The 25,396-nt window shown below is 36.7% G+C and overlaps 1 protein-coding gene across 19 annotated transcripts in view; it reads left to right on the top strand.

The window, feature by feature from the left end:
• mybpc1 (myosin binding protein C1) overlaps positions 1–25,396 on the top strand; it is a 48,054-nt gene that overhangs the window by 21,780 nt on the left and 878 nt on the right. For 13 of the 19 annotated variants that reach the window (XM_038275545.1, XM_038275543.1, XM_038275542.1 and 10 more), the window contains 20 exons: positions 941–949; positions 3,801–3,967; positions 4,042–4,174; positions 6,611–6,619; positions 7,354–7,478; positions 7,567–7,672; positions 8,797–8,963; positions 9,051–9,216; positions 9,566–9,672; positions 9,766–9,902; positions 11,010–11,169; positions 11,252–11,356; positions 11,435–11,623; positions 13,850–14,224; positions 14,322–14,410; positions 14,483–14,678; positions 14,790–14,929; positions 15,018–15,177; positions 16,348–16,484; positions 16,912–17,098. In XM_038275545.1, coding sequence (XP_038131473.1) covers positions 941–949; positions 3,801–3,967; positions 4,042–4,174; positions 6,611–6,619; positions 7,354–7,478; positions 7,567–7,672; positions 8,797–8,963; positions 9,051–9,216; positions 9,566–9,672; positions 9,766–9,902; positions 11,010–11,169; positions 11,252–11,356; positions 11,435–11,623; positions 13,850–14,224; positions 14,322–14,410; positions 14,483–14,678; positions 14,790–14,929; positions 15,018–15,177; positions 16,348–16,484; positions 16,912–17,098 — 2,864 coding nt within the window. Of the gene's footprint in view, positions 1–940; positions 950–3,800; positions 3,968–4,041; positions 4,175–6,610; positions 6,620–7,353; positions 7,479–7,566; positions 7,673–8,796; positions 8,964–9,050; positions 9,217–9,565; positions 9,673–9,765; positions 9,903–11,009; positions 11,170–11,251; positions 11,357–11,434; positions 11,624–13,849; positions 14,225–14,321; positions 14,411–14,482; positions 14,679–14,789; positions 14,930–15,017; positions 15,178–16,347; positions 16,485–16,911; positions 17,099–19,343; positions 19,390–25,396 lie in introns of all 19 variants that reach the window. The other 6 variants (XM_038275547.1, XM_038275546.1, XM_038275533.1 and 3 more) reach the window with 4 other exon arrangements.

The raw sequence follows: 25,396 nt of genomic DNA, 5'->3' as shown, positions 1-25,396 counted from the left end.
TTAAAAATTAATGAGCGTAGAGCCTCTTCCTGCTCACATTTCAACAAAAACTCCAAGATCTGATTCCAAAGTGGAGTCAAAATCGCCATCACAGCCAGGGGTCCTTCACACAAGACTATGCCGAGAGAGGGCCGCTGCAGACGGGCTGTGATTAGCCCTGGCTGCCGTTAGCCTCAGAGGTCCGCTGGTTGCCGCGGTCCTCTCAACTTTGGAAATTGTTTTTTTTATTACGCATTAAATCGGTAAATGGACTATATTCTTACGCTTTAAAGTATAATATTCTCGCCTCAAATGATCTTAAAACTTACTTGAACAACAGCTATAGTAAAGGACATTTTAACTTTCAATAGAGTCCATTGAAAGCTGCTGCTGCCACAGTGGATGCTACTATTCAATAGTTGTTGCCATCTTCCTTGTTGTGCTTTCTCCAGCGTCGCACAGCTTTGTCGTCACGCTGTCAAAACCCCACCCGCAAAACCCCGCCTGCTTTGCATCTAGAAATTCAAAACACATCTCTCAGTTGTGATTGGTCCGCCAGTTCTAGGGCCTGGGGCATTGATCGAGGCTAGAACACTCCAGGCAACAATTATTTTGGCTGCTGGCGGGTGGGGCTAGTTTACTAAGCTAGGACAGAGAAGCTGTATGAATGCAATTTACACAGATCAGATACAAATCTCTTGCGACCACGCAAAACAATCGGATTTCACACAAAAAAATAATCGGGATTGAGCATTAAGGCCTGCAGTGTGAACGTAGCAATTAAATCTCAGCATTATTGGGAAGCTATTGCAGGGGCTCAGAGTAAACCCTATTGTAGATTGTTGAGATAATGTGCAGGACTTGAATGTGAGTGCAGAAGAACCTATCAACCTAGCACTGTTCACAAGCTAAATTGCACATTTATTTTGGGCTTGTCTCTTCTTCTTCCCTACATATTCAGAAATCAGAGGTTAGTAAAGTGAAAAATAATGGTAATAAAACGATTAGCCCTTACTGCAGGTGAGTACTGTAATCCTGTAGATTCCCCAGCATGACGTGTAGCTCCAGTAATCGGACGAGCAAGAGTGTTGGCCTCCTGTAGCATGGTAACACTTTATTTTGAAGGCAACATTTCTACCTGCTGTGTCAGAAGTCAGTAATGATACTGAGGCCTTGCATCAACTCGCCGTATGATGCAAAGTGCAACATTTTGGATCATTACAGACGTTTTAATGGGCCACAGAGAGATGATGCTGTAAAATAGTGTTATCACTACACACTGTCATCTGTTTCAGGTTAGAAATAAGAGCATAATACCTCCATGGTTATGTCAGCTTTTTTTTATTACTGACAGCCGAAAAAAACAGATGAGAAAAGTGAGAAATAATAGAATAGTAATTCATGCTGCTTCTTCTTTTAATTCAACCTTTCCGACATTTGGGGAAATGTCAAAGAAAGAAAGGTCTGGTGGTTCTTTGTTTGAGCTAATGTGTACACTCATCTCCCGTCGTAAGGAAGAACTACCTTTAACGATGTAAGAGCATATCTGGAGTGATCACTCAAAAAAGGCAACAAACAAAGGGATGGGCTACCTAACAGAAGCAGCTCCCAAATCCTGCATGCTGCATGGAATAAACAACTTTATTCCAACAACTTTAACCTAACAGGGCATGAGTCCTCATCCACCCAAATTGTTCATACAAGCAATCTCATGTACAGTGTTGATGGACCCTTTCTGCAATTCTCACTTTTTATTCAATTTTCAGTCCCCCCCCCCCCTTATTTCTAAAATACACATAAAAAAATCCTCTTTAACCTACCTTTAATATTTACCCTCCATCCCTTTATTCATCCTTGTGATTTAATTCTACAATAACATTGGTGTTATTACAAACTTAGAAAAAGAAAAAACTTCTTATTGAGCCGGTGGACTTCTATTTACTCTGTTGCGTGAAACAGGTAAAATATTGAGTTAGGATTCAACAAATGTAAGTTAAATACAGGGGCAATCCATGGTTATTGTCCATAGTAAAGTCATGACAACGACAAAAAATGCAATACTTGGATAGTTAATGAATCTGAAGCAACTACGGAAAACTCCACTCTTTGTTTCAACAAAAAGACTTATGGTACATTCACACCTAAAGCAGCAAGAGCAGCAAAAACGTGTGCTGCTTCATTTTTTATGCTTGTACAAGTTTAGTTCTGATGCTAGGCTAAGGCATCTTTGCTGCTCCAGCTGCACGGTCGAAAAGCGCGTTGGCAGAGCTACCCTATCCGTTCTTTGCATGTAACAATGGCAGCTATATCTGCTGTGATCAGTGGGTAAAAAGTAGTTTTAATATGTTTTAAAGTGAGAAAGTCCACCTGAAAACTTCATCTGTGCAATCAGTTCATCAAGATTACCAGCATAGCCAGTCAGACCCCCGTACTCCTGTGGTGCGTTGTCACTAGGAATCCTATTCAACAGCAGGCTCTGGCCCAGTCGCCTCTTTTTCATGTACGTAATCCAAACTGCAGGCACTCGAATAATAAAAGCGAACATGGTTTTGCCGGCAGATTTCTGCATTTTAAGTTAATTTAGGCGTCAATAAACTGTTTCAGAGGAGTGATCATAGTGACCTGTATCATCAGCGATGTTTCCGTCTCCCTGCCAGCTCCCAGATCAGCTTCTCTGATTGGTTGATGTGGTGCGTTGGGCAGCAGAAGTAAAATTTTCGAAACTCCAGCAGCAGCTGCTTTTGCATCACGTTCTGGTCCTCAGATGCTCAGAAGGTCACGACGTGCTGTGGGACGTTTTGCTGCGCCTTAATGGGCGTCAACCATTGACTTTGCATGTAAACTAGCTGCTTCTGCTTTAGGTCTGAACGTAGCATTAGCATAGATTCCATTTACCTTGTCTTGTTTAATCACCATTCATAGATCATCTCAAACGTTAACTGCTAAAATTTCCCTCTGCAAAATGGCAATGCACTTCAAGAAGTCCATATGGCATCAATGTAAGTGTTGTTGTTGGACTTTTGAAACAATCTAAAGCTATTAGCCACCATACCCACGGTAGTTGCTGTATCATGCTGTGGGGATGTTTTCTTCAGCTTCCTTAAAGCATGAAACTGTATTTATGATGGAGTGGTTTAGATCAGGGGTTCTGTATTCCAGTCTTCGACATTAGAATATTTTTTTATGTTTGAAGCTGGTACAGACATGCCGTTAAAGGTTAAATCGAATAGCAACAAAGAGGGTACAGGAGACCGAAAGTATTATTTCAACAACAAAACATAATGCTTGTTTTGTTTTTGTTTTTATTTGTCCTACATTAAGCTCATAGGTCCCTATTTTTAGTGTCCATCTTAGAAAAAAAAATAATTTTATTTCATATAAAATGAAATAAAATAATACAAAACAGAGAAGTCCAGGATCTGTTTATAAGATGATGCATGGGGAAAAGAAAAATCCCATAACAGAAATATATCCATTCTATTCCATGGATCCATCCTAGGGAACAAACCGATGGAAAAGAACCTCCAAATCATATTAACCGCCTGCTACCTTTTTTTTTTTTTTTGTCTACCCTTCTGCCACTAACACATGAAGTTAGACTTTAATTATTTATATTAATCAGTCAGGTATTATGCCCATCCCTTTGGGTAACATGTCCTGAGGAACTCATGAGATAAAAAATTTTAAAGGAAAGTTATCCGTAAAAATAATAAATTTGCCTCCAAATCCTTTTTTTTGGGGGGTTAAATAGAGGTTCCTCAGAACATGTTACAAAACCCCAGGTATACTGTATATCTGATATTTTTACCTTGCATAACCAGGGAGCACAAACAGCAAGATGACACCCCAGAGGTGGACGTGTGGGAGATTCTGAAGAACGCCAGACCAGACCAGTATGAGAAAATCGCCTTCACATACGGCATCACCGACCTGAGGGGTCTTCTGAAAAGGATGAAAAAGATTCCCAAAGAAGAGAAAAAGAGTGCAGGTAAATATGTGCCCTGAATATTTTACACAAATTAATGAAAAATGAGTTTCATTGACCACTGCTGTGACTTTAAGCCTTTGCAAAGAGGTTGGACCCAGCCTACCAGGTGGATAAAGGTGGAAAGATCCGCTTGGTAGTCGATCTGGCAGACCCCACAGTGGAGCTGAAGTGGTACAAGAACGGACAGGAGATCAGGCCTTCTCCAAAGTATGTAATTATATTACTTGTAATTTTCTTGCCTTTTTGGGTTTGATACTACACAAATAAAAAGACATTTAAGTGAAAGTTAAAATTATTTTTATTTGGGGCAAAGTATCCTTAAAAAAATCATTTTAGTTGAATGTTTTCATTTTCTCCCCTTTATAAAGCACAATGGTTCACATTAATGTATTCCTTAAAATTTACAGTAATGTAGACAATATTAATTAAAACTGTATCTACATGAAGATTGCTAAGTTCATTACAGCCCACATGATGGATACAAATGTGTGCATTTTGCATGCAAATTAGATAAATGAAGCATAAATTAGCTTCTTTTCTTTCATTAAAATACTGGATAGTGGTTGTAAAATGATTCTTAGCTGTGTGGTGGTTTGAAGCAAGTTTGCAAAAACAGCCTAAAATGTCAAAAACTGCTACTAGTCATCATATCATTACTTTTACTAATTAAGTTGTGAACAGATGAATTTCACTAAAAAGCTGGAGTCTTTTCAAATGAGGCTCAAATAGATTTATAAATGCAGGTTGTTATTCAGAAGATGCTTTGCCACAAAACTACCAGTAAATGCATCAGAGGCTGGATAGAAAGCACGGGTTTAAATACCCAAATGTAAATCATAAGGAATCCATTGGACCATGTGCAATCAGATAGTTTATGTGCATTGTATGATGTCTTTAATCGCCATTAATTGTTGTATTTGTCTTACTTTGCACAGGGAAAAGGTGGTACCTCCTTCACAGGTCTTTAACCAAATCTGGCTTTGGAATAGTTTGCAATTATATATGTACAAGTTTTTACAGATATTGTTCACTGAATAAACCGGCTTTCATTTGCTAAAATTGCAGTTACAGTCATAGTAATAATTACTTCTGAACTTTTTTTTTTTTTAAATGTGCCATTTGTTAATTTCTTCTTATTATTACTTTTTTTTCTTAGACTTATATTACTCTGTGTAAATCATCAATTTAATAATTTGACAGAAATCTACTCAAAAACATCTCTGTTAAAGGATTTTACAGACTTAAAGGGAGATGTTGCTTCCTTTAAAAATTAAGAGCATTTTTTTTCTTCCTCACAAGCAGATAATGGACTAAAATGATGTCAGCTAGAAATTATTCATATGATCTCAAACTTATAAAACGTTTTATCTTAAATGCTTTTTCTACATATTTAACCAGCTGAGCTTCCTTAGTTTCCATATTCTGATAGTTATTAGATGCACCTGTGTATTTTTACCCTCGCGTGTGTTTTAGTATATCTATTTGCTAGGGAAATAATGTCCAGTAAACATTTACCGTAATTTCTAAACTGCGCACGTTTTTTTTTTCTTCAGGCGTCAAATATTGTGAAGATAGCATCTGATTCGTAGCTTCTTGCTCAGAGTTAAACAAATGTCCACAGGGAGATTCAGAGGCAATGAAACGAATGCTAACTTCAGTTTATAAAGCACGCACATTTTTAAGTTAAAAAAACAACAACAATACCGCATAATATCCCAAAGTAATTATGACGGGGGAAAAAAACTTAAATTGAAGCAATTTCAACATAATTTCTCTACTTACTTTGAAACAATAACCAGTCAGGTGGAGGGCTAAAATGGATGGACAGCGGAGGGAGGTGACGGGGGCATAGTTGGTACAGTCCATTCTAAGGGGTGTTTGGTTCCCCAATAAACTAAATTAGCAGACTTACTTTTAATGCATTTCATGTAATTTTCAAAATACTACTAAAATTGCTTTTATAGAGGTTTATACCTCAAAATGTGTTGCTATCATATTTATAGGTGCAGTCTTTTAATTTAAATTAGGAGAGTACTAACACACCCCCCTCCATAATTAAATATAAACTGGTAATCTAACTACACCTTATAATTGGTTCCCATACATCAACTTGCCTAAATTTAACCTAATTGATATATTTCTAGACGAAACCAAACGATTATTAAAATGAAAAAGGGGGGGCTTTGCGAAGTTTGGATAAATAGGGCTTAGACTTAGACAGACTTTATTGTCATTTTATACATACAGAGTGTACACAAAAGACATTTTGTTCAGTTCAGCTTCCAAGACATTTTCTTTTTTTTTAAGTGTGGCAGTGATAAAAGGTAACTATGCCTAAATATACTTAAAATATTGTGTCAAAATGTTCTATCCAAAGCCATGTGAAGTTAAAGCCATTTGGGAGGATATTGCTGTTTTCTGTTTTTGATCTCTTTTTCATTCTTTCCAGAACTCTTCCATTCTGAAGACTTTTCTTAAAAAAAAAAATCTTCATTTCTATCTTCTTTTTTTGTCTGTTTTAATACTGTCACCACCCACCCCCTCAACCCACCCACACATCTGTCTGTCATACCGTGATGCTCCCCACCTTCATAATTACTTCCTGTGACCTGGCCCTATTCTGGCTCCGACGATGACTTTTAGTCAAAGGAAGTAAGTTCATTCATCTTGCTGATTCTCCTTCTTCCTCATTGTTATAATATAGAGCGACAATAACAGCTCCATGTGAAGGGAGACCCTTTTTGTTGATGAAACACCATTTTAAGGATAAATGTTCTTCCTACCTTTTTATCTTTAGATATTAAGTTTCAGGCATTGATAAAATAAAAAATAAAGGGAATGTCTGATGATTTTTAAGTCAGTTGTATTCACACTTGTAGCTCAAAACAGTTACAATTCCATATATGCAGGCCAAGAGAAAAACATAAACAAAAAATAGTGTAGAACAAAGGCAGAAAAATGCTAGAACAAGTCAAAAGACAAAATGAAACCTTAAAAAGATATCTTCAACTCCTGTCCAAATTTAGAGTGAGATTACCTGCAATATGTTGTTTAATCCTAAAAGTCACATCAAAATAATGCAATACGGGTTGGACAGAAGGGGTATTAAAAGTATATATATAAAATCAGGCTGCTATATGAAACATATTTGTGGTTAAACATGTTTATAGAATTGATTAGAAAGAGTGTTTTTCTAGCAAAAGTACATATTAACCATTTTCAAGGCAATATTTTGTTTAAACATATTTCCATTAATTGTAGATTTAATGCCTTTTGGATATGAGAATACATGCACTTAAAATATTTCTATTGAAGAATTATTACCCATATTTATATATCTGCTTCTTTAGATAGCCAGTGATGTAACTTCTTGACTTTTCATGCAGGTATATTTTTGAACATAAAGGCACGCAAAGGATTATGGTCATCAACAACTGTTCCTCTAATGACGACGCAGCCTATTCTGTAGTTGCAGGGGAAGAGAAATGCACCACAGAGCTTTTTGTTAAAGGTATCTGGAAAATCACTTTAATTCTAATATATAAGACTTTAAAAAATGAAAGCTATCATTAGCTTCTCATTTATCTGTTTCCTTCCAGAGCTACCAATTAAGATCGTTAAAGGTATCGAGCCTGTGAAGACTACAGTGAATGAGAGGATTGAGCTGGAGTGTGAGGTGTCAGAGGAAGGCGCCCAAGTTAAATGGTAAGAAAACACTAATTTTTCCCTCAAGGGTTTCTCTCTGATAAAACTTTAACAATCAGAATGCTCCAAGCTTCACCATGCATCTATTTGCATTTATTTAACAAAGTAGGCTACTTTTCTTTTGGGAAAACCCTGAATATATCCATACTTACCAAATGATTTTTTTAAATTTTATTTACTATTCTACATTTTAAAATGAAAAATTAATTCATTGAAGTCAAATCAGAACTGTAAGTAAAAACCCTTGTGGGTTAACAAACATGGTGGGGAATAAAAGTTGATTCTGATCTATTCAAAATCCTTTCTGGTTGTTAAAGTTTGTTTTAAAAATACCTAATAAAGATTTGGCCTTGGACTGGGTCATTTTAAAAGGTCACCTTGAGTCTTCTAGCTGGACAACTGTAATTAAGCCCCTATGAAAGGATGGTTGTTCTTTTAATGATTCAGCTTGGTTTAATTTTCAATTACAGGACAGATGACTGAGGTTTTACTCCAAATGTGTAAAACCTTTACATCACATCCTGTATCAATAGTGTTCATGGTGATTACAAGTCTGTGCCTATAGAGACAGATCAGCGTAGAAATGATGTTGGGTCAACTTCAACCCACCATTCTAGGTCAGGTTGTTTCAGTTTATTCTGAGGTGTAAAAAAAATTATTTGAAAAATTTAAAAATATATATTTCAAAGGGGCTACAATCAATTTAATGCTAAATAATCCTTAATCTACACTGCTTTAGCTCTGGGTTTGACAATTAACTTTAGCAGTCTTGGTTTCATTGATATAAAGAATGTATGATATAAAGAATGAATGAATCTAGAACTCTGGTGGGTTTTTTTTACTTTTCCAAGCAAAACTAACCTTCAAACCTCCTGTTAACCTTCTTATAGGAAACAATAAAATAGTTTGGTTTTGGTTGTTAAACTATTTTAAAGTTGGCTTATTTCCAGGTTACTTTTCCCATAATATCCTGATCCTAAAATATAACAAACATATACCGGTATGTATATATATATATAGATATATATATATATATCTATATATATATATATCGAACGAAATAAAATTATTTACTTATTAATTCGTCTATCTGTGGGAAAAATGACTGGTGCAATGCCTTGCAGGATGAAAAACGGTGTTGAAGTCCCAACAGGAGTTCGCTCAAGGTACCGAGTAAAGTGTGAAGGAACCAAACATTACCTGGTCATTGATGATGCCTCCAAAGAAGACACCGGGTTGTATTCTGTCATGGCCTCCGGAGGCACTTCAGAGGCTCAAGTCCAAGTGGACTGTTGGTGTCATCTTCTCTTTTCCTCCCCATGTTAATATGATTTTTAATAAATTTTAACTGCTATTCTAATTTTGTACTTTGCTTTAGTGAAACCCTTGAAGGTGTTCCAGGATCTGCAGGACATGACGGTGTTGCTGGGACAACCCCTAAAACTACACTGTGAAATCTTCCCAGGAAATGTCCCAGGCCGTTGGTACAGGAATGGACAGCTGATCCAACCCAGTGATCGTCTCAACATCATACACAGGGCTAAGTATGCCTCCCAGGGTGCCCATAAGAAACCAACACCTATCCAAACTTATAATTATAAAGTGGTCAAGATGATAATAGGAAACTTGCAAAAAAACATAGAAATGATGGACAGGCAGTTCCTGAATTTCTCTGCTTACTTGTTGGATTGTGCTCCAGCTCTAAAATCATCAGATTAAATAACCGTACGTTCTTCTCAGAAGCCTGTAGCCTATACCATTAAATCTGGAATATGGCGTCAGGGCATAATCAAGCACACTGAACACTAGATGGTTACTGTTATTTTACAGCAAAAAAATGTTTTTAACTTAGATTTATATCATTTTTACTCTAACAATACATACATTTTAAAGGGTTCATCGGCTGGAAATTGAAGCATGTACCCTTCATGATGCTGGAGATTACACTTTTGTGCCAGAGGGGTATTCACAAAGCTTGTCTGCCAAAGTCCACATTATTGGTAAATAAAACAGAAACTTAATATTTCCCTGTGAGTTTGTAGCTGGGCTTTGATCTTATAAAATAATAATGGTTTTCAATTAAAATTCTGCAGATCCTCCGAGAGTTCACCTGGAAAGCTTGAACTTCCCAGACAACACAGTCACAGTGGTGGCTGGAAACAAGCTCCGATTAGAGATCCCAATCAGTGGAGAACCTGCGCCTAGAGTTGTGTGGATGAAGGGAGAAAGGGTGAGCTCCTTGTTTATTTGTCATCTAATGCAGAATCACACTCACAAACTTAGGCAGGTGCGGAAAGTACTGCTGGATCCGTCCGAGATCCTTCATATGGAATATGATCTCTTGCCTTCTAGCAGAAGGTTCAGAGTCCCAGAACTGAACCGCGTTAAAAATCCCTTTATACCCACTTCTATCAAAATTTTAAATAGATACGAAGGGAGAAATGGGAAGTATGCAATAACTTAGTGTTCTGCTTGTTGTTTTAGTATTGTATGTTATTTTTTATTTTTCTATTTTAAATTTTTAAGAGTCTGTGTCTGTAGCTGGTATTTATTTTTGTGTATTTATTGTTTCTAATCGCAACTGCTACTATGCACTGCGCACCATGACAAATTTCCCGTAAAGGACAATAAAGTATATTCTATTTTATTCTATTCTAAAATAGCAGTAGAGTCCCTATGAGCTTCATGGTCATCAGTCTGAGTTGCAAACAAAATTAGTAAGTAAAATAAATCATTACATGATGTCACAAACAGTCTCTACAGTCAAAATACTACCCTTATTTAAATATGACAACTGTTTTTACGTACGGTAACTAGTATGACTGGAATCCAGATCCGAATTTGGAAAATATTTCCACCGCCTAACTGTGTTACTAACCCAGAATTTTTTCAATCAAATTACCACAATCGACATTAATTAAATCCATTTCAGTCTGAATTTTGGCATGCAATAGAGCACATTTATCAAACTCCAGGTCTAAATGTCAAACCCCGCCTTTTGTGACAATTAATCTGGCCATCAAGGGTTGTTTTTTTTTTATGTACCAAGTCGCAAAAACTATCAAATAAATGGGTAAATAATATGTTGAACTCAAAAGTGTAATATAAGCTTACTTGTAGCGTACATTTTACTGAAAACCATATTTGACTGATTATTTGTACCAGTCACTTAATTAGCCAAATTCATTTTTGGGTGACTTATGAATAACTTAGCTACATAAAGACCATTACACCTACCTTGAAGCAGCTATTAAAAAGCCCACAGGGGGCTGAGGTTTAAAGGTCACGATTATACTTAGATATCTACCAGCTGCTGTATTTGTGTTTTATTTTCTAGGTGATTCTTGATTCCGGCCACAGAGTCCACGCTGAAACCTACAGCGACCAGACAAGTCTGACAATCGAAGTCACAGAGCGCGAAGACACAGGAAACTATAAGATAGTGTTGCAGAATGAGGCAGGAGAAGCCACAGCCAGTGTCAAAATCAAGGTTGTTGGTAAGAGAATACAAACATGAAAAAATTAGAAGCAGATGTGTTACAGTAATACGATTTCTAAAGTGATCCTTCATGCTCACAGATATTCCCGATCCCCCTGAGGCACCACTGGTTCCAGTTGTGGGCGGCGATTGGTGTTCTATGACATGGGAACCACCCAAGTATGATGGGAGTTCACCCATATTAGGTAAAAAATAAATCATGGATTTTTATAGCTCAAATAATAGATTTATGAAATAACAAGCTTTCTGTTGGTTTCCTGTAGGCTACTTTATTGAGAGAAAAAAGAAACAGAGCTCCAGATGGATGAGGCTAAACTTTGACTTGATCAAAGAGACTTCATTTGAACCCAAGAAGATGATTGAAGGAGTGCCATACGAAGTCCGGATCTTTGCAGTCAATGCCATTGGTGTCTCCAAACCCAGCGAACCATCCAAAGCCTTCACTCCCCTTGGTGAGTAGCTCAGGCAGGCTCGGACTGGGAAAGATTTTTAGCCCTGGCATCTTATGCCCACACAGTCAAACGCTTGCACCAAGACTTCTATAATGTGGTTTTACTGGCTTTGGTTATTAAAACGGACGCAACAGGGACTGCTGCTGCGTAACTCCAACACCTGCACGAAGCCACCCGCTCACACATACAGCGCCGTCACGGACTCACTTTTTCCAGCCCAAAAAATATTCATAAATCGCCTGGATATACGAAATCTCACCCAAATTGAACCAAAATCTATTGATCTCTTAGGCCATAAATCTAAAGAAAAAGATTTAAAAATATATATATATATTTTTTAGATTGGGAAACATCCCAACCCGGCAACAATGCACGTAAGACGGGAAATGTTAGCCTTTAGATGTAAAACCCCGTCATGCACCACAACATATTTTTGCAAAGTATTCGAACATAGATTCGTCAAATATAAGAGGAACATCGTAGTTTGGTTTAAATGAAGCATTTTAGTTTTATTATAATATAGTTTGTTGCAAGGATTTTACAGTTTGTTGAAATAGAATTGTACAGTTTGATGAAATAGAAAATTACACCATATGCCAAAGGTCACAAGGATGTGCATGACAAGGAAGGGCTATACATACTACATGCATCATTTGGGTAGTTAACATTGTATTATTTCTAGAGCTCCTTCCGTTTATTTACTGTCAGAGGTAGGAGCTTCGGCCGGAGAGTAAATGTTGGGGCCGGTATTGACTTAAGGAGGGCCGGACCTCGCAGGTTGAAATTAGGACCGGCCTACCCGGCAAATGCTCAGTATCACAGATTACCAGTACGAGCCTGAGCTCAGGTGTTTTCAGCTTTTAATCAAGGATCTCAGTATTAGTCCCAAAATGTGGCCAAGGCAAGATTGATGAACCCTTACATAGGGTTTCAGTTGATATGACAATAGTTTCATAATGTTGGCAAAATTCTACAAGGTGTGTTGTGTTTTACCGAATGTGTTATCTGCTCTTGGTACCCAGCAACGCAGCTGTTCACCTCAATACCCATCATAAAAAGCATTCTGCCTTTGACCTTCACTAGACATACAGCAGCTTTAGAGGATAATAAATATGTCTTTATAATGGCTCTGAAAATAATCTATGGATTAGGGGTTTACGACATGAGGTCAGTCAAAGTTTGAATAGGGGTTAAACATGATTCAGAACACAGGAATAGACAGCAGCAGTAGACCCTAATGAGTTCTGGCATGAAGACTGATGGCATACCAGCAAGAGACGGCGGCCCCTTACTGTCTGCCTGTCAAGGCTTTCTATTTAGTCAAGGAAAAACCAGGAAATGTAGAGGAAAGAAAAGGAGGCATTAAAAGTATAAAAGATATTTCAACTCCCAGCTCTCTTTCCTATGGTCCTAATATTGCTTTTATGTATGTCCATCCATTATCAATCAGCTGATCTATTTTTCTGTCATCCACCTATTCTGCCCAATTATCCATTTGCTGGTCCATCCATTTGTTCTTTCTGAATACAGAAAAGTACAGAAGAGCTATATGTGTATATATATTTTATCTCTTTTTATTCTTATTTTTATCTTATTATATTGTATAGTTGGATGTGTATATATATCATGTAAAACTGTAACTAGAGCGTGTAACAAAAGTAATTTCCCTCTGGGATTATTAAAGTATTTCTGATTCTGAATGTACATCTTACCTTTTATACATACCGGTATGTTCAATGTTTCCATCCATCCATTTTCTGTTATGTTTATCCCTGCTGGTGTCATGAGGCGTGCTGGTGCCTATCTCCAGCTGTCAATGAGCGAGAGGCGGGGTACATGCTGGATAGGTTACCAATTTGAGACACAAAGGACACACAATCATTCACACACACACACTCACACCTAAGGACAATTCAGAGAAGCCGATTAACCCAACAGTCATGTTTTTGGACTGTGGAAGGAAGCCAGAGTACCAGGAGAGAACCCACCTATGCACAGGTAGAACATGCAAACTCCATGCACAAAGACCCTAGGCTGGGAATCAAACCTGGAACCTTCTTGCTGCAAGACAGCATTGCTACCCACTGCTCCACTGAGCAGTCCATTGTTCAATGTTTCCAATATATATTTTCTTTCTTCCTTCCTCATAATATTTATTGCATGAATGTATATAAACACAGAATTTGAGTCAAAGTTTGAAATCTGTTTTTGTTTTTTTCAACACAGCCGTGACCAGTGAACCCACCATGCTGGTTGTGGACGATGTTACAGACACCACAGTGACTGTAAAGTGGCGTCCTCCAGAAACCATTGGGGCTGCTGGGCTGGATGGATACTTAGTGGAGTACTGCATTGAAGGAAGTGAGTCAAAAATCACTATTAGTGATGAAACATTCCAAGACTTAATTACAACTGGACTATCCTTCATTACAGCTAATGATTGGGTGTTATCCAACAAAGAGATGACTGAGAAAACCAAGTACACCATCACTGGACTATCTCCTGGATGTAAAATATTAGTGCGAGTCAAAGCCATTAACAAAGCTGGAGCCAGTGCTCCCCGGACTCTACAGCACTCTATCTTGGTCAAAGAGGTTGTCGGTGAGTTCTAAGAAGTTTGTTGTCTATTCAACCACAACTGAAACAAATAAGCCATCAAATACAATGATTTTATAAAAATAACTTCTCCCTCCTACAGAACCACCAAAGATCCGTGTCCCACGACACCTGAAAACGACCTACACTCGCAAAGTTGGAGAAACCGTCAACCTTGTGGTGCCTTTCCAGGTAAACTTCCATATTACTTCAATGTAGCATATCTCTGAGTAGCACACTAAGGTCTTCTCCACATACACACAGGGAAAACCTCGGCCGAAGGTTACTTGGGTCAAAGATGGCAACCCCATAGAACCGTCCCATGTTAGCATTCGCAACACAGACTGCGATAGCATTATTTTTATCCGTAAAGCAGAACGAAGCCACTCTGGGAAGTATGAGATGACAGTGCAGGTTGAAAATCATGTCGACACAGCTATTATGGACATACAAATTGTGGGTAAGTGATCTTTTATTCTTATAAAGTCTAATCAAAACAGCATTTTAATAGAATAAATTATTATTTTTTCTAATGTCAGTCATGAATAAAGATTATTAATCTGAATTTTAGATCTACCAGGACCTCCTCAGAGTGTTACAATCGAAGATGTTTGGGGAGAAAATGTGGCTCTAGTTTGGACCCCTCCAAAAGACAATGGAAATGCCCCAATAACAGGCTACACCATTCAGAAAGCAGACAAGAAGACAATGGTTCTGTTCAACTTAAGCTCTAAAGCAAAACTCTAGATCAAGTTAAAGGTTTATGTAATGTTTATATCACATTTACTCCATTTTCCAGGAATGGTTCACCTGCATTGAGCACTACCACCGTAACTGTATCACTGTCACCGAACTGGTGGTTGGAAATGAGTACTTCTTCAGGGTCTTCTCGGAAAATATGTGCGGTCTGAGCGAACTGCCTACGCAGACTAAAAAGAGCGCTCTAATCGTCAAAGAAGGTAACAGTGTGAAAGAAGTAAAGGATGTAATTCTAGATTAATTGATTTAATAATATAAATCAATCAATGTTACTACATCTGATGCTGGATCAGATGTAGTATCACTGATATATGAAATATATGAAAACCTGACAGTAAAGTAATAAAAATGACATCTTGGTAAATTATACTTATATTATTTAGATACATATTTATTTTATATAAAGGCCTTGTTTTAAGGTTATTTACAACCCTGAAATTAAGAGATTTCTGATCAATAAAAACAAAGAAATTTTGTAGCAATTTGATATCAATTAGTATTTTAACATATTCCTTAATATGATTTTAATATGTGCTTAATATGTGGAGCATTAAAGGCTGATCTGCTGAGGAAAACTGCATGTATTTAAAATTTTTTGTCTGTGTTAACCTTTTATGTTAAAATAGAAATAATAAATGAAGAATTTATTAATTTTTAAGAAAGTAAAAAAAAAATTATTTTATTTTAAGACGCAAATTATGCAGATGAAAAATTAATGGGGCTGAAAAATAATACAATGATAATTATTATTTGCTTAGTTATTTATCTACATAAAATGTTTTAAATCTTATTCTTTAATTTAAATATTTCACTATTTAAATGGCATTTTAGGCTGTGACTGAAGGAAAAACTGTCTAAAAAAGTTAACTTTATTTTTTTAAGTTGTGGGATAATGCTTCGCAATTCCTTCTGAACAAAAAAAATGGATTTTTGAATATTTGGTTATTATTTTCCTTCAATGAAAGACAGTTATTGCATATAAATGAAAGATACCTATTTTTATCAAGATGTTTTTTTTTCATATTATATTTTTTCATATCATATTAGCATTCAAATACTGATGGAAGAAAATTATAAAGTTAAAACAGAAGTTGTTTCTCTACTTGCCAGCTATGCCTCCATAGCTGCTTTCTCCAAAGGTACTGTCAGTGATCGTTTCCACCCTCAAGTGAGTCTAAAAACGTTTGCACTTTCAAATCTCACAGGGTTTTCGGTATGACTGACAGGCCCTTTAGTAGACATGTCTTAGTCTCAGCTGGTGAATTAAAAGCATACATTCTCCTTCCCTCATCACATAGGGATTACCCCACATGATACCGCTCAGCGTCAGTATCATGCACGACCCCATTCCTTTACCCTTACCCCCACAGGTTTGCAGATGAAAATACCCGAGTACAGTGACCGTGACTTCAAGGAGGCACCAAAGTTCACTCAGCCGCTTATCAACACCTTCGCTGTTGCGGGCTACAACGCTACGCTGAACTGCAGCGTCCGTGCCAACCCAAGGGTAGGTGGTAAAACAACAGGTACAAAGTGAAAAGAAAGTGAAAGTAAACTTGTTTAACTTGTGCCTTTATCACTAAATATGTTTTGTTTCTCCATCTGTTCAAACATGGACTGCTGTTTTTAGAGTTTTGTTCAGGAACCCACTGAGGTTTAGATCTTTTTATCTAAGCTTGTTGCACATCGGCAAAAAAGGTACTTTATTTAGGAATGTTTAGGCTATCATTCCAAGAGGATTCTCAGTTTAAGAGTAAGTGAGCTCTAACATTAGAATTCAACATTACATAAAAGGTTGCATAAATGAACAAGCAATCAATCAAAAACAAAGAACGGTGCATCTTCTTGTTTTTTTACTGCTGAATATCATCTTGGTAACTCGAAGTAAAATAAGCTTGTTTTGCTCCCAACAACATCCACTTTTCTCCCTGCAGCCAAAAGTGATTTGGATGAAAAATAAGATGACCATCTTTGAAGACCCTCGCTACCGGATGTTTAGCAACCAAGGAGTCTGCACACTGGAGATCAGGAAGCCCAGTCCCTATGATGGTGGCATGTACACCTGCAAGGCCATCAACGACCTTGGGGAGGCCCAGGTGGAGTGCAAGCTGGAGGTCAAAGGTCAGCAGTGTGGTGATCTAAGTCTACGGGTCTTATTTTTATATCTTTACTTCCTTCTTGCAAGTAAAAAAAGAATTCGGCATTTACCAACAAGACCTTTACATTTTTTACACTGGAAATGGAAACAAGTAACTCTTTTATGGTAAAAAGCATTAGTTCATAAGGATCATAAAGAGGCAAGGTATCTTATGTAAACCACCTCAGCAAGATATCATAGCAGTCTACCAAATGGACGATACCAGATGGAAATGTAAGTACCTCAACTGGGTTGCACCATTTGTTTATAAATTCATTACTTCTTTTGAGTTTAGTATTTGAGCAATAAGAACGCTGGGTTACAATTAATCCCTAAACATATTCATAAAATAATATGTAGAGAATCTGAATACGACTACATTGAAGCTATTTTTAGTAATGTTTTTATTTTCACAGAACAGTGAGGATTTACTTTAAAACAAAGATACCAAATACAATGTTTGCTATCAAATTAAGCTAACCTTTTAATGTCCAAAATACTACAATGACTTAATTTTACTTTTATGTCAGATATGCCGTTAATAAGATTCAGGTACAAGGAATATAACTGTCTATTTTAAACCTTCATTTATGGAAAAGAAATATCCACCATGGCTGACAGTTGGATCATTGATGATGGATCTAGATTCTGGATCTATCCTGTACACGTTCCTTTGGGAGGCCCAAATCTAGCATAGAACTTTCTGCATTTTCTGGCATAGCAACATCTGGGAATCCCTCAGAACCAGCATGGCAGTTTCATTGTATCCGTTTCCTTTTGAAAACTCAAGCAATGTTAAACCCAAGATGATTAATAGATGACCTTTAGACCATAGATGTTCTCCAAAAGGACTGTTTGGTCCCTTTGACAAGCAATAGGTGTTTCATTGAATGGCTTTTTCCCTCTAAATCAGAGATGGGTAATTCCTGCCCAGTGTACTTCAACATTAAGATGGGTTCTTGGTCCAGCCGCCTGAATCAAATGGCTGAAACACATCCTCGGTATGCAGGATCTCCATTGTCCTTGCAATGATGTAATTACAGCATTCAGGTGTGTTGGAGCAGGAACTCGGATGTGTCAGGATCCTGGCCCTTGATGACATGACTGCCCATCCCTTAAATGGAAAAGATATTTTTTCTTGAATGGCTTGGTCCCCTTAAATGGACAAGAGATGTTTCCTTAAACATGTGGTCCCCTCCACCTGATAACAGATTCTTGAATGGTTTGGGCACACGTGAAAGCTTTCCTGCGAGCTTTAGTGATCCCTGGTTTGATTTACTAAAAGTTTGAAAGCAATCAGATTATCTAGCCAAAGAAAGAAAGTGATCCTCCTGCATTCTTCTCTGCACAGCAGGTGCTTGTTGCACATGCTGCTCATTTAGAGCATGTTCTGGGGAAAGAGCCATAAGGGTTAGAGCACCAATCTAAGATACCACAGTTTTTTATACATTTGGTGTCACTTTTTTTATTTTTATTTTTATTTTGAACAAACCCACTTAAGACAGTGTATTTCTTCACCATGCATTTTTTTTCTTCTCTTGATTAGTGCTTATTTCAGGCAGTACCGCTCCAGAGCAGCTGTTGTAACTAAATAATATTATCCACAAGGTTCGCTTTCGCTTTCTTTTAAAGTGCTTTGTAAAACTGAGCAAAAAAAGAATAATTATGGTGCAAAAGATTATTGCATTCTAGTATAACTAAACAAAGGCAGTTGATGGAGATGTGATGACAATATAAAGAAAAACACTGTGAACCCGTGATAAAAAATTGACAATGCATTGAAAAATGTCCCTTTTTAAAAGGCAAGAAACACAGGCCCCTTTATTCAATCAGGCTTGCCGGAATCCCAGCAGCCATAGAGAGCTTTAGATTTCCAGGTTGTGTATGGATTTATAAGCATTATGGTGCAACTTGTTGCTGATAATGGTAATAATTTCAAGTATGTGCAGTGAAAATAATATCCTCACATTTTTGTCTTTTTCCAATCCTACCCTCCCAGCCATTCTTTTAATCACAGCACACTACAACAGTTCACACACCAGTGATATCCTGCATTTTATTAATTCATGTTTCCATCTATTCTACTGTTTTCCTCTAATTCCAATGTCTCATTGTTTCTGTTAACTTTTCATTTAAAGAGTTCAGTAATACCTCAGCCGTATTCCCTGGCGAACACATATAACTCCATGTAAACATGGGTTAACCCCTCTTCTCTTCTTTCTCCCCCAGTCCCAACTCAAGAAATGTGAATGTATGTTCTCATATAAAAGATAAGGTAAGCTTTCATATGGATTCAGCATATGAAGCTTATTTCACTCATTGTGCATCTTTTGGTCAGCTTGTGTAACGTCGTCTCTCTCAGTTGGAAGGACAGTAGCAGCTGTTTTTTTTTAAAAAAAAAAGCAGAAACCAGTAAAGGATATTTATGTTTAAATGCCAGTTTTTGGCAGTGGAATCCATCTCTGGCTTCTTAAAATATAAAGTTTTAAATACATTTACTGAGTTCTGCTTTGAAATTGTTTGCCTATGCTATTTCTCATGCAAGATGTACCAAAGGCAAGGTAAGTAGATTTTTTCCTCTAACCACGTCAAATAAATTGGGAACAACTGATATGAATTCTCTGGCTGTTGCATAAATATCATATGGTACCATGCAGAAGAGTTGACTAATGATTTGCTTCCAAGGAGCCAGACTTTTGTGTAATCTTTTAATTAGTAGCTAAACAGGTTTTCTTGAATCCTTTCAATGTGGTGCAGATAAATCTTGGCTGCTTTTTGTCAAATCTATTGATGAGGCATAAAAGGGCCAGTGACATGGGCGGTTCTAGATGGGGGCCCCTAAAGAACTGATCCTGGCCCCTGATATAAAGACATCATAAAAAATGTATTTCAAAAAATGATATATGCTGGATCAGATGTAGTAACTGATATGTTCTTTGGACCCATTTAAGTTTTGCTTTACAGTTTTTTTCTAATTATGATTCCAAAATTAAGGTGGTAGTTTCTGTCGTATTGAGACAGGATCACAGTTTCCATCTACTAAATGTTATTTTTGAAACCATTCATTTAAAATAAGTCAAAAACATGTAATGTTTCTGAGTTATGAATCTACAGTGCCCTAATATTCCAAAGAATCTCTTTATTTGATCATTTAGCTACTAATTATTTTAGTAATTTTTCCCCATTGTAATGGATTCTAAATTTTAGGTAAAGCAAAACAGAAATATTTAAACCAAAAATACACATACTTAGTTAGAACAACATCATATTTAAGATAAACTGAATTTCTCTTCATTCAGAGCTGAACCGCAAGCAGATGTTTGGTTCTGTAGCTCTCATATGCCCCTCTGAAAACACTTTACACTACCCCTCTGAAACTGATCCGTACCGAGTTCGGACAGAGCTTAGATCAGTTAACCGTGCTGAGCTTGGTTCTTAGAAGCATGTTCCTCACCTCCTATCGGCGGTCCATGATAAAACAGCTCTAAAGACGGGCAATTACTGTACGCAAACAAAAATGGCGGCATCCAAAACATTCAAGAACTTATGTTTGTTTATTTTAGTTATATTTTGTTATTTGCTTATTGTAAGGCAAAGACTGTATCCTTCTCAGTCTCAGCACCATCCCAGGTCGCACCACGCTCATTTATTGTTTTATTTTATTATTATTTTTTAGTTTTTACGGTGCTAGTGGATCATTTTTCTGACAGTATGCAGACAGGAAAGGGGGTATGAGAGAGAGAGGACCACAGGCCGGATTCAACCCCTGGTCGGCCGCATCGAGTTCCAAGTATGGAGATACATGGGTCGTGTGCACAAACCACTGCCACCTGCACGCCCATTTATTGTGAAAAAGTTAAGACGTTAATGTTGTGAACAGGTGAAGAGATCTGTGAACTGCACAGCGGAACATGCCGTAAAACCAAAATGAGTCAGCTTACTGTAAATAGGAGATGAAGCAGTCTGATCATGCACTCTGTTATCAGAGAACCGAGCCACAGATGAACCATGCCGATTATTGCTGTTGAACTAGTACTAAATTTAGCACGGTTCGGTTGTGTCTGGCACAGTGCAGATCAGTTGCATTCCATTTACACTCAACAGTTATCTCAGTTACCATGCTCAGACCGTTCTTAGCACGGTTTCAAAAGGCTGGTGTAAAATATTAATATATTTTAAATGATAAACTATTGCCCTGTTGTTTATTTCCTGCTTTTCAGTGCCCTTTTGAAAACACATTGGCTCCACCCGACCCCCAGTAAATATGTTCTAGAACCCCCACTAGTGATTGAAGTCAAGAGATGATTATCATCTGGTCGAAATCAGGATTTCAGAGAGCCTGATTAAAAAACCGCTGTGAAAGATCATAAGAGTGTCTAGCTCCTTGGTAGTTATATCATTTATGAATCTGGATTTTGCAGAATAATGTACAATGGTTTGTGCATGGTTGCTGAATCAAAAAAGTTGCTGTAAAACGAATCCCAGCTCCATGTTTTGTCTGTTTGTCTGATTTACGAGTGTAATTGCTCAACAGCAGTGGATTGGAGTTTTACAACAATAAGAGAAATATATTGCTTAATATATTTAATGAGTTTATATTGTGCTGCTTTGCCATGTACCCATTTTTCAACAAGGTTTAACTCTGGAAATTATAATACATTTTAGGTTTAGGTTTTCAAAGCATGAAAGCAAACTTTTATAGTGTCTAGTGATGTATCACAAACACGTACACATAATCTTTTCTGTCTTTAAATCTTTCAAGGGAGTTTTAAAACTAAATGTTTTAGATGTGTACCTGCTCCATTACAGATAAAGTAAATGTTCGATGATCTCCTCAACATGTGCAGCTTCTGAACAGTTGCTTTGATTCAGGTGGTTTGACCACGTCAACATCTTTATGCAGGAAATCCTTTGTCTGATTATTTCCTAGATTACTTGCATGTCTACCATCAATTTAAAAGTGAAACGTATAGTAAGAAAACACTAACATCTCCGGGGGGCATTTTTCTGGTATTATGTGACTTGAAAAAAACAGTGGGCCTCATGCAAAAAACGTTCATATGCACAAACTAGTTCCCGGATAGTTAATATAAGTGATTTAGTATAAAATTTAGCATTCACCATTTTCCCCTATTTCTAATCCTCTCTGAGGTCTGCACTGGAAAAAAAAATCTAAATCTAGATACGTCATTTTTTTCTTCTCAGTTCTTGAAATGAGAAGGTAAAAGAGACATTTTGCCAATGGAACAAGACAATTTACATTTAAAATAAGAAAACACAGTTCCAAGGTCTTATTTCAAGTGCATTTTATCAAAATATCTTATTTTAAGAGTAATAATACTCATTCCATTGGCAAATCATCTCATTTACCTACTCAAATTAAGGGTAAATAAACTTAATTTGAGAAATGTTTTACTTATTTCGAGATCATTTTTTTTCCAGTGTAAACAAATCTTATGAGCTCTTCAGACATCCTGTAGGAGTGTTGCGCAATCAGTCAGCTGTTATCAAAATCTAGTTTTTCACTAAATTACTGCATTTTTTGTTACTTAGAGGCAATTGTTCATTTTATTAGGCTACATCATTATATATTATATAATTCTGCAATTAGAAATGACATTTTATTCGCTGATGACAGAACTATACCTACAACCGTCACTACACCTGCAGCTGGCATTTCGGTTTTTTGTTATTTCGTCAAAACAAACAGTCAGAGATCAAGATATTATTGAAATAACATCTGGAACAGAAAATGGAGGGAAAGTTCGTCAAAGCTTCTCCAAAGCTCCATGGCAGCTTCTTGATTTTCTTATCACATAAAATGTGGAAAGTTTTGGTTTGGGTCTTTCTGAATTCATCAAATTAGAGTTTTGCTGTCAACATTTTTATGTTTATCTATAAGAGAGATGGAGGGTATGAGAAAGGGAAGACAGATGTGGTCTGAGATGGACAGTCCAGGTGTGCATCTGTTAAAAGGAGATTTTGCAGAATTCCGTGTAAGCTGATGTCAACTCATATTAAGCATTTACATCTTATGTTGCCTCCATCAGTAGTTTTCTTTTACCGCTCTTGTAATTTATTTCCATTTGCTCTGCGTTTTACTGGTCTTTTAATGCTGCTGCTCACGCTGCAAAAACGATCTGGAAATATGTACAAATTCTTAAATTAAGTGTATTCACCCTTCTTCTGAGTAGGTAAATAAGATGAATAAGTATTTTTACTCTTAGAATAAGATGCACTTGAAATAAGACAATGTGATTATTTTTTATTTTAAATGTAAATTGTCTTGTTCCATTGACAAAGTGTCTCACTTACCTCCTCAGGTCAAGGATGAATGAATTATTTTAGGAAAAAATTACTTATTTAGATTCTAGTTTTTTGCAGTGCAGCTATCAGTCAGGAGAGCCTCGATCTGCAAACCTTTACAGGTTTTCTTTTCCGTCTTCAAAGCCGTTTCGATGAATTAACACCTGTGTGTTCATTCACATAGGAGGGGCGGCAAATATGCAGATTCACATGAATCACGTTTAGGAGGATAATTTGAAGCTAATGAAGTTAGTTGGACGTTTTTTTAATCTGATACTTTGCGTTTGTAAAAGGAGAAAAAGTAAGAGAAATTTATGACAACAACAAATGATTTTGTTTCCTTTCAGCCAATAGACAAATCGATAAATTAAATACCAGAGGAGTCTGCATGCATTCTTTCCTACACGTTTTTCAACAGATCAAAATACTGCAATCTATGTCAGCATGTCTATCAGAAGAATAAAGAGCATTCTGTAGTAGACTGCTAACACAATGCACTAGTAAATAATTTGCAAACCTCGGCTTGCCATGCTCCCACAATGCCTTAATAACAATTCTCAACATATTATAACAGTTGCATTATTTTTGACATAAAGGTTACGTGACTTGGAAGAGGTTTGCCTATTTAAAAATGTCACATTAGCTACATTTAGTTACTCAAGAACTGCTAATAATTTAGATAATCGAGTAAATGATAGAATATAAATGTTTTTGCAACACTTGGTTGATTATAGCCTCAAAATTACATTTAAAATCTACATACCAGCTGCTTCTTGAATTGTATAAAGATACAATAACTACAGCTTAAAACATTGTATATGTATCATGACTATTTAGTCTGTCATATCTGTACCTGTTTGCATGCTCATAACTTAGTGGAGGTTAGAAATAAGTTGGTGGTTCCAATGTAATCAGCTTTAATTATTCAACACCAATTGGTTTGCTTGATTCCAGTCCAAATTTAATCTTTGCGGGGTTTTTAGCTTATGTTCTAAGCTCTACACAGAAACTGTATTTACACGATTGGTGTATAATTTGGAATGGATCATAGACATTTATAAGAACAATGTTGCTAAGTTTCTCCTTAGCCAGTGTTACTAGCTCCTTGTCTCTCCTTTTTGATCTACTTTAGTTCCCTATCTGTAGCTCTGCAGCCATACACAGCAACCTAAACACTTATTTTCACCTTGGTAATTATGTGCAAATTTTGGTTAAATTAGGTCATGTTTTAGTGCAATGGCATAATAACATATCAGTGAAAAACTTACTCTTACTCTTTATTACTCTTCTGGTAATAAATTGCAGAATGTATTTTACTCTAAAGGAAGGTTGAAACAGTAACAGACGTTTCACTTTTGGCACAGTCTTATGGCTCAGCTAACAGATGTTCTAGAAGCTTTCGGTAGCCAAACCGTGCTCTTTTAAATGTTTCCTTATTTAAAACCAAATGCACATAAAATGTGTGTTCCTGAATTGTTTGTATTAATTTCTTCTGACCAAAGCGGATCCAGTGATGTAGGATAGGAAAGGATGTTCCTGGCATCTTTCCCAAAATAGCTGTCTGGTATATAGATAGCAGCTGAAGGCTGTTATGTAGCCTTTCTGACTTCAAGGCGTCACTCTTTACTCCAGAAAGGGGCTTTAAAAATCCTTTGAAATCTCTTAGAAACAAGATTAAGTCTTTTCTTGTCAAAACTCTACTTAAATATTTTAATTATGTCTACACTCAGAGAGGAGACATAGGCAGGCCTGGTCGATTACTTGTAGTTACTACCACCTTTTCCAACATGTTCTCTTTCCTATTTTGAGAAACAGATGAAACTGACCTCTTTCTTAAATCAAATACATCATATTAGAATTTCTAATGCATACTTATCAGCTTATACTGGGAACTTCCAATATAAATATATATCAGTCAAGTTTGTTTTACAGAAAGTGTTAAAGCATCAACGGTAGCAAAAGTAAAGATACTTGAT

Source organism: Cyprinodon tularosa, unplaced genomic scaffold (genome assembly GCF_016077235.1).
Source record: "Cyprinodon tularosa strain WSP-4 unplaced genomic scaffold, ASM1607723v1 ctg965, whole genome shotgun sequence".
In the NCBI taxonomy this organism is placed as follows: Eukaryota; Metazoa; Chordata; class Actinopteri; order Cyprinodontiformes; family Cyprinodontidae; genus Cyprinodon; species Cyprinodon tularosa.
This window is presented reverse-complemented; position numbering and strand designations above follow the sequence as displayed.